Raw genomic sequence first — 14372 nt, 5'->3', positions numbered from 1 at the left:
CGTTGTGAGTAGGGTCACCCAGACCTGTTTCGCGCAAAACAAAGAGCACAATAAGGACCAGTACACTTTCTTTCACCGCGTGATTAAATCTTGCCTTTTTTTTTCTTCATTCGTAGAACAGTAGCAGTCTTTTCCAACAAGCTAAATGGTCCTACCTCCAAGAGATATGTTATCTCAAAGCGTGTCGCACAGACGGATCGCAGCAACACATGCGGATAAGTATTTATGAGCAATACGACCAGTTCTTCGACGGGCATTTAGAGGCACGCTTTAGGGAGGTAAACAAATTAATTGTTCTTTTTGTGTGAAAGATCGTTACTCTATTGAGGGAAAAAGAAGCGTAAGACCCCGGGTCGACTAGCAATGACAACGCATTTCACTCCATAATTTGTCGATTAATGATAGTGAGTGATCACTCCGTATAGTACGCGTATTATTCCTAACCTGACAATAAAAATAAAAAGGACAGGCTCGCGTCGCAGCACGTCGAACCTTTTGTTCTGGGGACCTCTGCTATATTATTACGTTCAGAACACTATTAATACTTTTATCTCATTTCTTATATCGTGAATAGCGTAAACAAAAATAAACTTTCCAACTTCTTTTCTGATGTCTACTTAACCCGGTGATATATTGACGAGAGCCTCAGCAGAAACCAAAGGCCAAGCAGGGATCCTAAGGAATAGGAAGGGTACAGAGATCTTCGTCTCTCTGTGCAAGGCACAACGATCGCAAATTATTCAAGCCGCAGCCTCCGAGATCTAAGTCGCAGAGCGTCACCGTTTCTCGGAGGCCACGATTTGTCGCGAGTAGGCGGGTGCAGTGGCGCACCTGCGTGTCCAGCGCAGTGACGTAGGCGAACACGTCGGTCTTGTAGAGGCGCTTGGTGCCTCCGCAAGGGGTGAGCCGGATGAAGTAGTACTGCGGCAGCGGCTGGGCCACCATGAAACGGCTGATGGTCGGCAGGATGGGCCCGATGGCCAGGTCGCATTCCTGACCGCGTGAAAGAGCGTTCGAGAACTGCTTTTAACGGCTGTGTGCACGCAGCTGTTACGTCATTGACCAAATTGTAGATGCCGTGCTCTATATCGGGTTTATTTATTTATTTATTTATTTATTTATTTATTTATTTATTTATTTATTTATTTATTTATTTATTTATTTCGATACCTTCAAGGCCCCTGGGGGCATTACAGAAGGGAGTGCAATGCATGAAAAATGTGTGTAATTTTAACAGGAATTGCGCCAATACAGAGGGAAAAAAAATAGGAACAACAAATAACGCGGTAAAATGCAGATTAGTGGGAGTTAACATATTCATCGAGAGCAGATTTGAACAAAACAGAGTCAGTAACTGTGGCAATTGAGGTGGGCAGGTGGTTCCATTCATTGCTCGTCTTTGTAGTAAATGGGTGGAAATATGCGTTCATGCGCATATCGAGCCGCGCCTTTAAAAAAAAAAGACTCACGTTACGGATGATCATTCCCAGCGATCCTCCCCAGGTGCCGTTTGGGAAGGTGCCCGCGTAGATGTTGTCCTTCGGGAGAACGACGACGTGCCTGTACATGGAAGCAGAGTTGAAAAATATTAACACAAGTGACCTACGAGTGCCTGGGCGGAAAAAAAAGAAAAAAAATTGCTAACGCGAGAGTGTTAGCAATCCTATGTCGGGAAAAAGTTGTCCGGCGTCGGCGACCTTTTGAAGCCTCGCGGAACCTAGGTGGGCCACTTAGGTCACGTGACCTTGTGGTGTCATCACAGCCTGCCCATCGGACTATGAGCAAACTGACCACAGTGGAAGGGGGCAGTTAAGGTCGCGAGATGTTGCTCGGGAATAGCAACCTGGGTCTCACAAAGCCCATGGGCGGCAACAGCTGCCATGGGAGGGCAGTGGCAGCGAAATTGTTTGGTGCGTCCGCTTCTTGCTACCAACTCTGCCGGCCGTCTCTGATATACGCAAGGCATACGCGTACAAAAATCATGCCTTCACCATGCGTGCTGACGAAAATGTGACTGCACATACCACGTCTTTAGCGAACAGTGCAGTGTTGTCTGTTATTTTTATCCTCATGGTAAATACTTTACGGGAGTCCTCCGGGTCATAAAAAATATGGTTACTTGCCCTTTGAGGAAATTTTGCTTATTTTTCTCCTGTTACATTTGGGTTTTAGCACAACACACGTGAATAACGTGTTTCTCTTCATCTATTCCGCGCATACTCACTTGATGTTCATGGACCGCATGATTAGGTCGTAGACGTATCCTCCGAGACCTGTGGCGACTATCGTTCCGTCGGGGTCCCGGCGGTATCCGATGAGGGGCCGCATCTGGTGAGGAGCGTTCGCACAAGTGAGGGTAACCATGGCTTGCAACGGCCGTAAGGAAATTGGGGCAACATCAACAGGCTTGTGTATCATGCACGCGCAGAGCACTGGTTAGCGCGATCCGAGTGTCGGTGTGGGTGCACCGGCCTGCATCATCAGGCCATCGCACTTCTCATGCGTAGAAATACCTGAAAGAATTTCGCATTCCCGTCTCTTCCACGATGTGCCACGTGACATCGAAGATTAAACCCCACCGGAGTTGTGTATGCATTCCCACTCTCATGTGGAAAGACTTATACATAGGGTCAAACAGGGCGTTGTATAAATGAGCGACTCCGGGAGCGTGCGCTAAATGTAAGGAATAAAAGTGGACACAGGTGCACATCTTGTGTCGCATATTAATAACTGCAGCAATTGTGCACTACGATTCGAAGAGACGTCGATTCTCGGCAGAAGCAGAAATGAACACGCGCGGCTGGCTCTCGAAGCATTTCATATTAAGAAAAAAGCTGAAGGACGCATCAGCGATACTTCCATATCTCTGTACTCAGCTGAGTATACGTTTCTGTGCTCACGTCGTTGCCACTATTCTCAGATGACTTGAGTTTTTTTGTTGGCTTGCGCAGGTGTGGCAAAATGTATATATATGTATTCGTTGGTTTAAGAAGAATAAAGTAGTTGTTAGTGTTGCGCCTGTCCTTGTGCTTCTCTCATGTACGTGGACTGTCTAATGTTTTGCGCACATCGATCATCTGTAGTATTATCATGCACCAACGAGACCCAACAGAAGTGTTATTAAAATAGACGCTCGCGAATGTTTCTTTGCCCGCACCGGACCACACCCGTTTTTAGCCGCCAATTGAAAGTGGAAGGGAAAATCAGGGCGGTTGTATGAAAAAGACATATGCTGCACAGCTGTATGACACCATTTTCGGAGCTTGGCGGCGCCAGAAGGTGTGTTCGGTGCTTTGCACAGACCAAGCTAAAGAACTACCGACATAGAGCACGAATTTTTAAATCTTCTTCCACCCGACGGTCTTCTCGTATTCCACCATCAAAGATTGAAGTCGTATCAGGAGCTGCAGTACGAAAACTGTGTAGAAAAGACGCATGCTGTTATGCCGGATTCTCCATTTATTTTTGCTTCGCGTTTAGGTTAATAAATTGATTTCGTACTTTTGGGTTTTACTAGTTTACGTTTGTTATAGAACCTTCGAAATGAGTTTCAATGCTGTATGCTGAGATTCCTAATAATAATTGGTTTTTGGAGAAAGGAAATGGCGCAGTATCTGTCTCATATATCGTTAGGCACCTGAACCGCGCCGTAAGTGAAGGGATAAAGGACGGAGTGAAAGAAGAAAGGAAGAGAGAGGTGCCGTAGGGGAGGGCTCCGGGATAATTTCGACCACCTGGGGATCCTTAACGTGCAGTGACATCAAACCATGAATCCTAGACACTCACTAGCCCATCAACTATAGCCCTGTTTGAATAATCCGGGACCTCTGCTCTAAGATCGTCATTACCGCGCATAGAGTTGCGCTAAATACGATTAACTGCATTTACCTCTGTTAGACAGGATCGCAGCACTCCGTTGAAGGTCTCGTTCATGGCTTTGCCCTGTGCAGGTCTAGCTGTACTCGTAGCCGGCCTCGATACCAGCGGAACCTCTTTGAAGTGATTCTGAGGCGGTGACCGATGCTTGAAAAGAACAGGAAAACCTGACGACGCGGGCATGCAAGGTCGGCCTAATGAAAGGTTCAAAGCAGCTATCGTCAGCAGCAATCTTCGGCCCTTCGTATCACCTATCTCACCTTTCTGCCTCTCTGCACTGGAGACACGCGTACGGGTATTTAGTGTCGAGAATTTCAATATCATCAACCTCTATCAAACGAAGAATCTTTTGAACCGGAAATTAAATGCAAACAGATCCCCTAAATCATGCCTCAGGTCCTCTCACTATTACTGCTTATATATTTCAATATTCTAACCCTTCTTTTCATATTTCGTGCGCCAACTGTGAAAAACAATCAAGTTCGATTTGCCGATGCGACGCGGGCCGCAAGGAAATTAGTATGCTGGAGTTCGCTAAACACAAGTCGCTTATTTCGTCCACCGACACATCCTTGTCATGGTTTTAATGACGCTTAGTAATAAGACACCATTCGCCCGACATTTTATATGCATTAGGGGTGTCTGAACGGTTCTTTTTCGAAATCGAATACGAAAAGTGTCAAAAACTGAAACGAACAGAAATCGAATTAGAAAAGAACCGAATCGAATACGAATTCAGTATTTGCATGGATATTTGCTACTTATGTGAATATTCGTACAAAACGAATATTCACGCGAGACACCTCTAGCGGCGACGTTAATGTCAGGCGAAACACTGACGTAAGAACACTGCGCAACACGCTAGACTAAGTCTGCATTCAACTTTGTGACCGTCGTGTAATACGCATAGGAAACTTACCTTCGATACTGGCGTCGACAGTGTAGAATTCAGCGCCAAAATCCAGTTGATGAGAGGGATCACAGTTTGTGCCATGGCCTAGGAGTTCAGGTATTCCGGCAGTGTTTGCGAAACCTGGCTGAACTCTACCACGCTGCGCTATTTTGAAGGCCACATGGCCGTATGGTACCGGTAATCACCTACGGTGCAGGAACATCGAGGCTAACGAAAAGGATTCAGCTTAAGTTAAGGACAACGCAGCGAGCCATGGAAAGAAAAATGATAGGTGTAACAAGAGATCGGAAGCGGGCAGAGTGGGTGAGGGAACAAACGCGGGTTAATGACATCCTAGTAGAAATCCAGAGGGAGAAATGGGCTTGGGGCAGGGCATGAAATGCGAAGTAAGGCAAGATAACCGCTGGTCCTTAAGGGTAACGGAGCGGATTCCAAGAGAAGGCAAGCGTAGCAGGGGGCGGCAGAAGGTTAGGTGGGCGGATGAGATTAGGAAGTTTGCAGGCATAGGGTGGGCGCAGCTGGCAAAGGACAGGGTTAATTGGAGAGACATGGGAGAGTCCTTTGCCTTGCAGTGGGTGTAGTCAGGCTGATGAAGATGATCAGCCTGACTACCACCGCAGGGCAAAGGCCTCTCCCTTGTCTCTCCAATTAACGCTGTCCTTTGCCAGCTACGGCCACCTCATCCACGCAAACTTCCTAATCTCATCTACCCACCTGACCTTCTGCCGCCTCCTGCTACGCTTGCCTTCTCTTGGAATCCAGTCCGTTACCCTTAAGGACCAGTGGTTATCTTGCCTTCCTTCGCATTTCATGCCCTGCCCAAGCCCATTTCTTTCTCTTGATTTCGACTAGGATGTCATTAAACCGCGTTTGTTCCCTCACCCACTCTGCCCGCTTCCTATCTCTTAACGTTACACCTAAATTTTTCTTTCCATGGCTCGCTGCGTTGTCCTTAACTTGAGCTGAACCCTATTCGTTAGCCTCCACGTTTCTGCCCCTTAGGTGAGTACCGGTAAGATTCAGCTGTTGTACACTTTTCTCTTGAGGGATATTGGTAAATTGCTATTCATGATCTCAGAGAACCTGCCCTATGCGCTCCAGCACATTCTTATCCTCCTAGTTATATCCCTCTCATGATCCTGATCAGCTGTCACTGCGTGCTAATATCAGCTGTCAAACGGTTAGCAGAGTGGATCGTGCCAGAACACTGCATTACAGCGCCGGCATATTCCTGTTTTAACGATGCGGCCCGTGTCGACTTCACGTGTTGTAAGCTGATGTGGTGCGAGCTCACGAGCATACACGCACACGAAGAGAAAGCACAAGATCAAATGTATTCACAAAAAAAAGTTTTATTTTAGTGCCATGGAGGACTGGCGTAGTTTATTCCTTTTTAATAACGAGGTACAGAATGAAAGTAGCTTTAGTGCCTCTTAAAAGCTAAAGCTCCCATTTTGTTACATCGTATCTTTATATTGCCGATTTTCTCGTCGCTTTGAGCGATCCTGCGAACCTATCGTAGCCAGTCTCAAATCATAGCAGAAATGCAAGCTGCGAATATAGAGCCATCTAAGATTGTGAGCCTTGAGAATGTGTATATGACAGCATTTACGTTATCAGCTGCACGGCGTCAGAAAATGTTCACCTCGCTTGTGTGACTAGAAAACACAACATTCACATGTAAATAACAGTTGTATGAATAAATAGGCAACGTCAACAAGTATGTGCCCTCATACTTCTTTTTCCTTCCCTTTCATTGACTGCCTTGCAGAAATTCATCTTAAATGAAAGAGAAATAAATTGTGGAAAAATGACAACGGGACACCACTGCGGCCCCAAATAATAGTATCGTTTCGTGGCTTCACACGTCAGCAAAGCTTAAAAAAAAAGAGAAAAACCTCTAAGCTCTCTCACTCGAGTGACTAGAATGAATAGAACGCATGAGTATGAATTCTGAAGTGGATTTGTAGAAATGAACACAGCGCCAACAAGTATGCGCCCACAACCTCCATGCTTCCCTGTATTTCATTGCACTGGCCTTCGCGGCATTATGTGAGATGAATTTGAAATAAATTAAATACACTCTACTGGAAGCGTCGAAGCGTGATCGCATCCATGTTGTCTTCTGCGCACAGGGTTCTTCCTAGCCGCCACATTTAAACGTCGTCTACCCGACGCACACTTCCCACGAAGAGCACGACATCGGCTTCCAGAGGTGTTGTCCCTTGGGTCCGCACAGGAACAAGAAGGGGTGGTCGGCCGTGAACTCAACGGCGTCACGGCGAGTCAAGATCGAGGCCGAGCCAGCCGCTGCCTCGGTGCCTTCTTCGGTCACCTCGATGGCGGCGCTGTGCAGGGCGACAGAGACGCCGCCTGCAGTGCCTCGGCCACATCCAGCTGGACTAGCGCTGGAATTGTTGCCGCTGCTGGGGAGAGTCGCTGCGATTCCCGAGAGGTCGGCGCGCGGACTGAACAGGTCGGTGACGCCCATGGAAGACAGGGTGTGGAGGAGGTCCGTGGTCGTCGACAACTTAAACCGGGGGCAGCCTCAGGCGGACCTGGAAAGAATTGATCGGAGCTGTGCGGTCGAACGTCCAAGCATGGCTACCACGTTGAACAGTCTCGGGGAAGCAGCATGGCAAGACAACGTCGCGAACAAAAGTGCCTGTCGCACGGATGCTACCACAAAGTCTTTGTAAAGTCCCACGAAATTGGGGATTTTCGTTAATTTATGACCCGCCGCGGTGGCTCAGTGGTTAGGGCGCTCGACTACTGATCCGGAGTTCCCGGGTTCGAACCCGACCGCGGCGGCTGCGTTTTTATGGAGGACAAAACTGCATAAGGCGCCCGTGTGCTGTGCGATGTCAGTGCACGTTAAAGATCCCCAGGTGGTCGAAATTATTCCGCGAGCCCTCCACTACGGCACCTAATTCTTCCTTTCTTCTTTCACTCCCTCTCTTATCCCTTCCCTTACGGCGCGGTTCAGGTGTTCAACGATATATGAGACAGATACTGCGCCATTTCCTTTCCCCAAAAACCAATTATTATTATTATTTATGCGTGTTCTAACTGTAGACCTGATGACTGGCTTGAACCCTCCAAAGATGCAGCAACGGCAACGCAGATGTCGGGCATTGTACAAATTTTGCGCAACTGAACATGCTATATATATAGCTACTTCGATTAAGGATTTCTGAAAAATGCCGGAAATTTACCACTAGCAGCCCGAATTTAAGCGATAGGTATATGCTTCGCAAGATTCGTTACGAGAACTCAAAACCCAATGTGGTGTGCAGTTTACCCCCGCTTGTTTATTCATATGCTTATAAAGTACTGCTCTTTTTCCGCGTTACTGACACCACGCACCAGCTCAACGAGCAGGTTTACACAGGTGTAACGTTGTTGTGCAGGGATGGTTTGCCGATGTTCCCCCAATTGCACCAGATCTCCCGCCTCTTAAACATTCACAGCACGAGGCAAGAGTGCGGTGCCTCTCTGCGGTCTCCGAAAAACAGGCGCAAGGATGAAGTTAACTAAAATCAGATTCTTTTGCAATGCGTCGAAAACAAGCGCTGTATCACCAGCGTCCAGTACCGAGAGTATGAAAGTAATTGGCTTCATGTCAGCCAAGCGTGACTAATCAGTATCTCCTGGTGAAGGGCGTTTGAGAGAAGACCCAAACGTCTCACTTCACGGAACGTCTTGTGTCCCACAAATCTGATGCTATGTAGCACTTCGACACACTTGTTTTAAGCACAAAGTACAGTCATATATCCAAATCGCTAAGTCTACTGCGCACATCTTTTGGCGACTTGCATAAAAATGTGCTCAAAAGGTACTACGCACCACACGGGGCAACGTCATCATGTGCCGCACCGCGGGACGCATACCTTCGTGGTGCTGTTCGCACTGGAGATCAGTGAGGCCAGTTGCGAGGGGGTCACCCGCTGTTCGAAGTCAGCGAGCCCGTCCACTTTGTCCGGAAGAACCACGACCATGGATGCCTTCAGGCCCCTGCGTGCACCACCGGCTCGATTCGTCGCACTGCCGCTTGAAATTTATTTGGGCAACGCAGAACTCAGGATCAACAATACGATTTCTGCGCATCTTAGAACATGAAATAGGTGCTATTTTCCCGCGATTACCATTAAGTCAAAGCTCTGACGCTTTTCATATGTATCCTAGAACGGCATGCTGAGCAGCGCCCATCGGCATTGTTCCCTTAAAAACGGAGAGGCGGCCGTGTCCTCCCGTCGCGAGTGATAAACGGTGGCAATGAGGCCATTTAGTCACCGGGGAACCGACCTCCTTTTTCGTTTAAGCATATACCTTTCTGAAGTGCGTTCCACTTCGTTGTAGACTCTACCATCACAGGGGCCACTGCCGTAGAAAAAATACAGGATAACAGTGCCGTCGTCGACACTAATACTCAATATAGTTTCCTTAATTTCATTTCCCGATTAGCTTTTGTGATCGTGAGCCTCCATGATAACTTTGGAAAAGATGCATGGAAACGACACTCATTTGATGAGCTTGATCACGACACCAGGAGGCAGTTCACTTGGGATTCTGGGGTTATCACAGTAAATAGCAATACCTGAACTGTTTCAAGCTACGCAAAAAATAAAGAAGATTAACTTCTGTGTCATCTGCAAGATATTGGAAAAAAATTCACAAGGCCACCAAATTACGTTATGTGCTGGCAATGCGTTAGCATTAGAGCTGTTGATGCATTTACATCGAGTTTTATTTCATTCTTTCATGGTTGTGTTCGCGGATCCCTACACGTCTCTCTGCACAAGAAGACATCTCTTGGGGTCGTCTGGCCGTTGGTTAGATGTTTCCCTTAAAGTGTCTGGTGGTGGCGACACGGGCGCAATGAAGGTACATCGAAAAGTAGTTGTCGAAAAGTAGTTGTCAATTCTGGTACTGGTCGTTATGTGATGGGTGATGGAAGGACGCCTTCATCCCCCCCCCCCCCCCCCCCCCCTATGGGGCTTCTAATGCTATTGCATTGAAAACATTCAGAAAAACGGCCTGAAGAGGCGCCTCGCGTACCTGTACGGAATGGTGACAAGGCTGACTCCAAGACCCTCGTGGCGTCCGATGGCGAAGCGGCCGTTCTTGTACATCATCTTCACCTTGCGGCTCTTCGTGGGCGTCTCGTAGAAGGGCTCCTCGGCGGTCAGCTCGGGCTCGAACTGGTCCGCCCAGAGACCCCGGAAGTAGACGGCGTTCACGAGCGCCGCACACGTGGACGCCTCCACCGAGCCCCGCGGCAAGAGCTCCGCGATCTTGGACGCCGTCTCGCGGGACACCCACTCGTTGATGAGGCGCCGCGCAGACTCCGGGTCTGCGCCGAAGTCCACGCTGGCCGCCGACGCGCCGTACGAGGCGTTCACCAGTGCCGAGTACTCGGGGGACGGCTGCAGGTCGAGGCCCGTGTACAGTCTGTTGGCCAGGCGCAAGGTGACGCCGCCGGAAGGCGCCTGGTGGTGGTTGTCGTCGAAGACTCGGCTCAGACTCATCATGAGCGACGCGAACGCGGCGTGGATGGCGTCGTCCGACGTCCCCGCGACCGTCGCTCAGTCTGCTTCCGGAAGGCATCTGAAGATATGGCACGTCGAAATCACAGCTTGACTGAGATGTGTATCTGGCGCTACACAAATCGGCGTCGAAGCCATATGAAGATGAGAAGGAGCAGTAAGTATGCTCGTTTCAAAGAGGGACCATAGTTAATAATCCCAACGCCATAAAATGCGTTTCAACGCGCCTGTACAAAAGAACCACTGCGGTTTATAGTCTGTTTATTACTCTTGAACCCCGTGTTCGCTTCATACTGCTAAGTGCCGGTTCAGAGAGCTTTGTACATATCTTTAGCGGCTATAGGAGGGGGACAGGTGCAAACACTGATCAAAGTGCTGCATGAAAGATCGCGGTTCGCTTTCCGATCGAAACGACTAAACGCATCATCATCATCATCAGGCGTCGTTAGCCACCGCGTATTTATGCATACGTCTACTTCAGTCGCATAGCGTTCCTGTGCAACTGCCATGCTATAGATGAAGCTGGAAACCGGTTCGACGCTCGACTGCGACATGTATACATCTGACTCACGGCTTCGACGAACAGGGCTCGGATCTTGCTTGGCCGTGTTGTTCCGGGCTCCGGCCAGCGTCATGCCTAGGGCCGCCGCAATGGTCAGGGGCGAACAGAGCAGACTGCTGGCGTTGGCGTTGCCGTCCGCGCTCAACAGCTGCTTGTACAGGTTCACGGAGAAGGTGAACAGCAGCTGCCCGAAAGCCGGTTCCATTATGGAGCTGTGACGACAGGTGAAGAGGTGAGGTTCTTTCCAGGCGGACCGCTTAAACATTTGTATCATATTTTTCCTTCCCGAAAGAGCGAAATGCTCATGAATGAAGGAGTGAGTTAATAATAATAATAATTGGTTTTTGGGAAAAGGAAATGGCGCAGTATCTGTCTCTTATATCGTTGGACACCTGAACCGCGCCGTAAGGAAAGGGATAAAGGAGGGAGTGAAAGAAGAAAGGAAGAAGAGGTGCCGTAGTGGAGGGCTCCGGAATCTTTAACGTGCACTGACATCGCTCAGCACACGGGCGCCTCAGCGTTATGCCTCCATAAAAACGCAGCCGCCGCTGTCGGGTTCGAACACGGAAACTCCGGATCAGTAGCCGAGCGCCCTACCCACTGAGGGCGCTCGGCTACTAACAAACTTCTACGCATTACCCGACATGGACGCGGTGGGCTGGTGAGCAGACGCAAAGGTTCCTTACACTTCAAAGTGAGGCAGCAGATGGGGCCGAGGGCGTATATGGGCCGATGGCTTCTTCCGCAGCCATCGTAATCGTTACGGCCCAGATGGCTGCGGAGTGCGTCTGTTCTCTTTCTCTGAATTCTTCATTTTTTTCAGCCTTCTGCTATCCATACGAGGTAGCGACAGTGGCCTGTTTTCTTCCTTGAACCCCACAGTTTACATTTTTAAAGACTGATCAAAAATTAGCTGCGGTTTAACTACTGCTGAACCTGGTTAGAGAGCGAAAGCTGTGGTGTATCGGGCAAGCAGACGCGGCTTGGCGTCTGCAATGTTGAGTGCGCTCCGCACACTGGTTAGACAGCGCGCCCAACCTGGCAGGTGACAGTTAAATTAATGGTTTATTGCGAGAGGTTGGTCACCCAGTGAACGCTGCGGCAATATATATTCCCCATAGACTGACGTCACGTGACATCACGCGCATGACATGACGTGATATGAGCGCGACATCACGCGATTGTCACGTGACTATTCTACCACCCTCTACCGGCGAACCGAAAGGTCAACGGTCAAGTGGTGCGACGCCATGGTGGACCACATATGGTAAGGCCATATAGCCACGCTTGACCTCTGACTCACATGAAGGTCAACAGGCAGCGCACGGCGAAATCAGCTTTACCTAGCATAGTGAAGCTTTAGCTTCAAAAATTAGGAAATTAAGAGCTCGGCTGCTGAGGCCGAGTTCTCGGGTTCGAATCCGGCCGCGGCGGCCAGAAGGCGAAACGCAAAGGCGCCCGTGTGCTGTGCGTTGTCAGTGCACGTTAAAGATCCCCAGGTGCATGGTCGAAATTACTCCGGAGCCCTCCACTATGGCACCTATTTATTCCTTTCTTCTTCCACTCCCACCTTCCTCCCTTCCCGTACGGCGCGGTTCAGGTGTCCACCGAGATGTGATGCAGATACTGCGGGCATTTCCTTTCCTCAAAAACCATTTTTTCTTCCCATCGAAGCAGGGCCGCCGCGGCCGGGGATCATCGTCCCCTCGTTATGATGCTCAGCAGCCGAACACCGTAACTGAACCACCGCGGCGGGTAAGATTCGCGTCAGTAATGGGATCAATTTTGCCCGCCGCGAGTGGCTCAGAGGTTAGCGCACGACGGACACACTGCGATGTGGGAGGGGGAAAATCTTGCGCTTACCTTGACTGTGCCTCTCGTACTCAACCCCTGGACCGCAATGGAGATGATGACGCCGAATTCTTCTTCTGCTTCTATTCTTGTTGCCAAGATCTGCGTGCGCCAGCAGCCCAGATTTTTCCAACGCTACTTTTGGTCACGCCTCTTGACGTTAATAAATGATGCTGTAACCTGATGTCAAGCGAAACGACAGCTTTCGCACGCGGAAATATGCAAGGACGAGTCAAATGCATGCGCACCGAAACACGGTATGCGAACATAGTTTTATATGCCATGTGGGTACCAAGAGTCATCGCTTTTGCGACTACAACGGTGACCACAATCTTTTGCAATATTTGCAATAATTTAACACCTGCTGTTAGTCGATAAAATGGCCGTTGTTGATGTCGCCTCTCGTTTGTGAAGAGAGCGGTACGATCAAGGCACTAAAGCGAGTACGCCAGAAATTTTTGCTGAACATGGCTGACTAGCGAAAAAAAACAACACACACACGCACTGATGTTCTTATTTGTACAACAGAAGAAAAATGGGGCAGTTTTTAGATTCGGCACAAGGTGCGAATTGAAAGGGCGTTGCCCTTCTACACCAAGTTTTTCTATCGATGTTGACAATTAATGGCTACACTTTTTCAGGCATGTAATAGGAAGTGTCGATTGGTGCAAAACTTTCACCGTAATAACGTCGCGCACGCGCAGCAGGCCCAGCTGGCGCGCACCTGCAGTGTGCACCTGCCCCTGCCACCTCGGGTTTGAGATTCCTCCTCGCGAGCTTTCGTCGTAAGCGGACGCGCGACTTCAGCCCGGCTCAGGCGCACAAATGCTGCTGGGTGAGCATATGGGTATAGAACGAAGACTCAGTGGCGTCACGAGAGGGGTGTGTGTGTGTGTGCGGGGCGGGGGGGGGGGGGGGTACATTCCGCATACGACGAAGGCTCAGAGGGGGTGCAGCTGCAGCATAGAAGGGATGCGAGGGGCACGCAGTACCTTCCTCAACTGTTAACGAGCTCAACGTTTCAATTCCGAAACTCACAGCCTCTGACCAGTTGAAAATTGGTTTTTGAGGAAAGGAAATGGCGCAGTAACTGTCTCACATATCTCCCTGGACACCCGTACCGCGCCGTAGGGGAAGGGATAAAAGAGGGAGTGAAAGAAAAAAAGGAAGGAAGAAGTGCAGTAGTGGAGGGCTCCGGAATAATTTCCACCACCTTGTGATCCTTAACGTGCACTGACATCGCGCAGCACACGGGCGCCTTTCGCGTTTCGCCTCCATCGAAACGCGGTCGCCGCGGTCGGGTTCGAACCCGGGAACTTCGGACCAGTAGCCGAGCGCTGTAACCACTGAGCCACCGCGGCGGGTTGACCAGTTGTCTAAGAGCGCACTTCAATCCGAAATACCTTGGCTATGGAGACACCTCGAAGGGGCATGTATTTACTTGTATGAGGCCTAGCATTTGTCCGCTATGCACTTCTTCACATTCATCCCTCAGTTGGATTTTTTCACCTTACACAACCTTTTCACTATTATTCAGGATATCTCTCCTCGTGCTAGAGACGGGGGTTCTAATTTCACCCGCAGCGGTGCTTATCATACGGCTGGAATCCCATTATCTCAACAA

At 49.4% G+C, this 14372-nt stretch overlaps 1 protein-coding gene across 1 annotated transcript; it reads right to left on the bottom strand.

Moving 5' to 3' along the window:
• Positions 1-6131: 6131 nt before the first annotated feature.
• Positions 6132-12928, bottom strand: LOC144136790 (iris-like). The gene is made up of 5 exons (XM_077669417.1): positions 12761-12928; positions 10907-11109; positions 9848-10396; positions 8680-8803; positions 6132-7347 (listed from the first exon to the last, which is right to left on the bottom strand). The coding sequence occupies exons 3-5, from the start codon at positions 10318-10320 to the stop codon at positions 7321-7323; spliced, it is 624 nt and encodes a 207-aa protein (XP_077525543.1). The 5' UTR covers positions 10321-10396; positions 10907-11109; positions 12761-12928; the 3' UTR covers positions 6132-7320.
• Between the last annotated feature and the right edge of the window lie 1444 nt (positions 12929-14372).

The sequence above is a fragment of the Amblyomma americanum genome, chromosome 6 (assembly GCF_052857255.1).
Source record: "Amblyomma americanum isolate KBUSLIRL-KWMA chromosome 6, ASM5285725v1, whole genome shotgun sequence".
Lineage (NCBI taxonomy): Eukaryota > Metazoa > Arthropoda > Arachnida > Ixodida > Ixodidae > Amblyomma > Amblyomma americanum.
The sequence above is the reverse complement of the archived record's forward strand: the minus strand, read 5'-3'. Positions and strand labels throughout refer to the sequence as shown.

Excerpts from the sequence above, each read along its gene's own strand:
- LOC144136790 (XM_077669417.1), bottom strand. The coding sequence starts at position 10,320 with ATGATGAGTCTGAGCCGAGTCTTCGACGACAACCACCACCAGGCGCCT. Across the intron at positions 8,804-9,847 it reads CTTGTCACCATTCCGTACAG|GGGCCTGAAGGCATCCATGG; the intron begins GTACGCGAGGCG and ends TGGTGCACGCAG. Across the intron at positions 7,348-8,679 it reads GTGCGAACAGCACCACGAAG|GTCCGCCTGAGGCTGCCCCC; the intron begins GTATGCGTCCCG and ends AATTCTTTCCAG.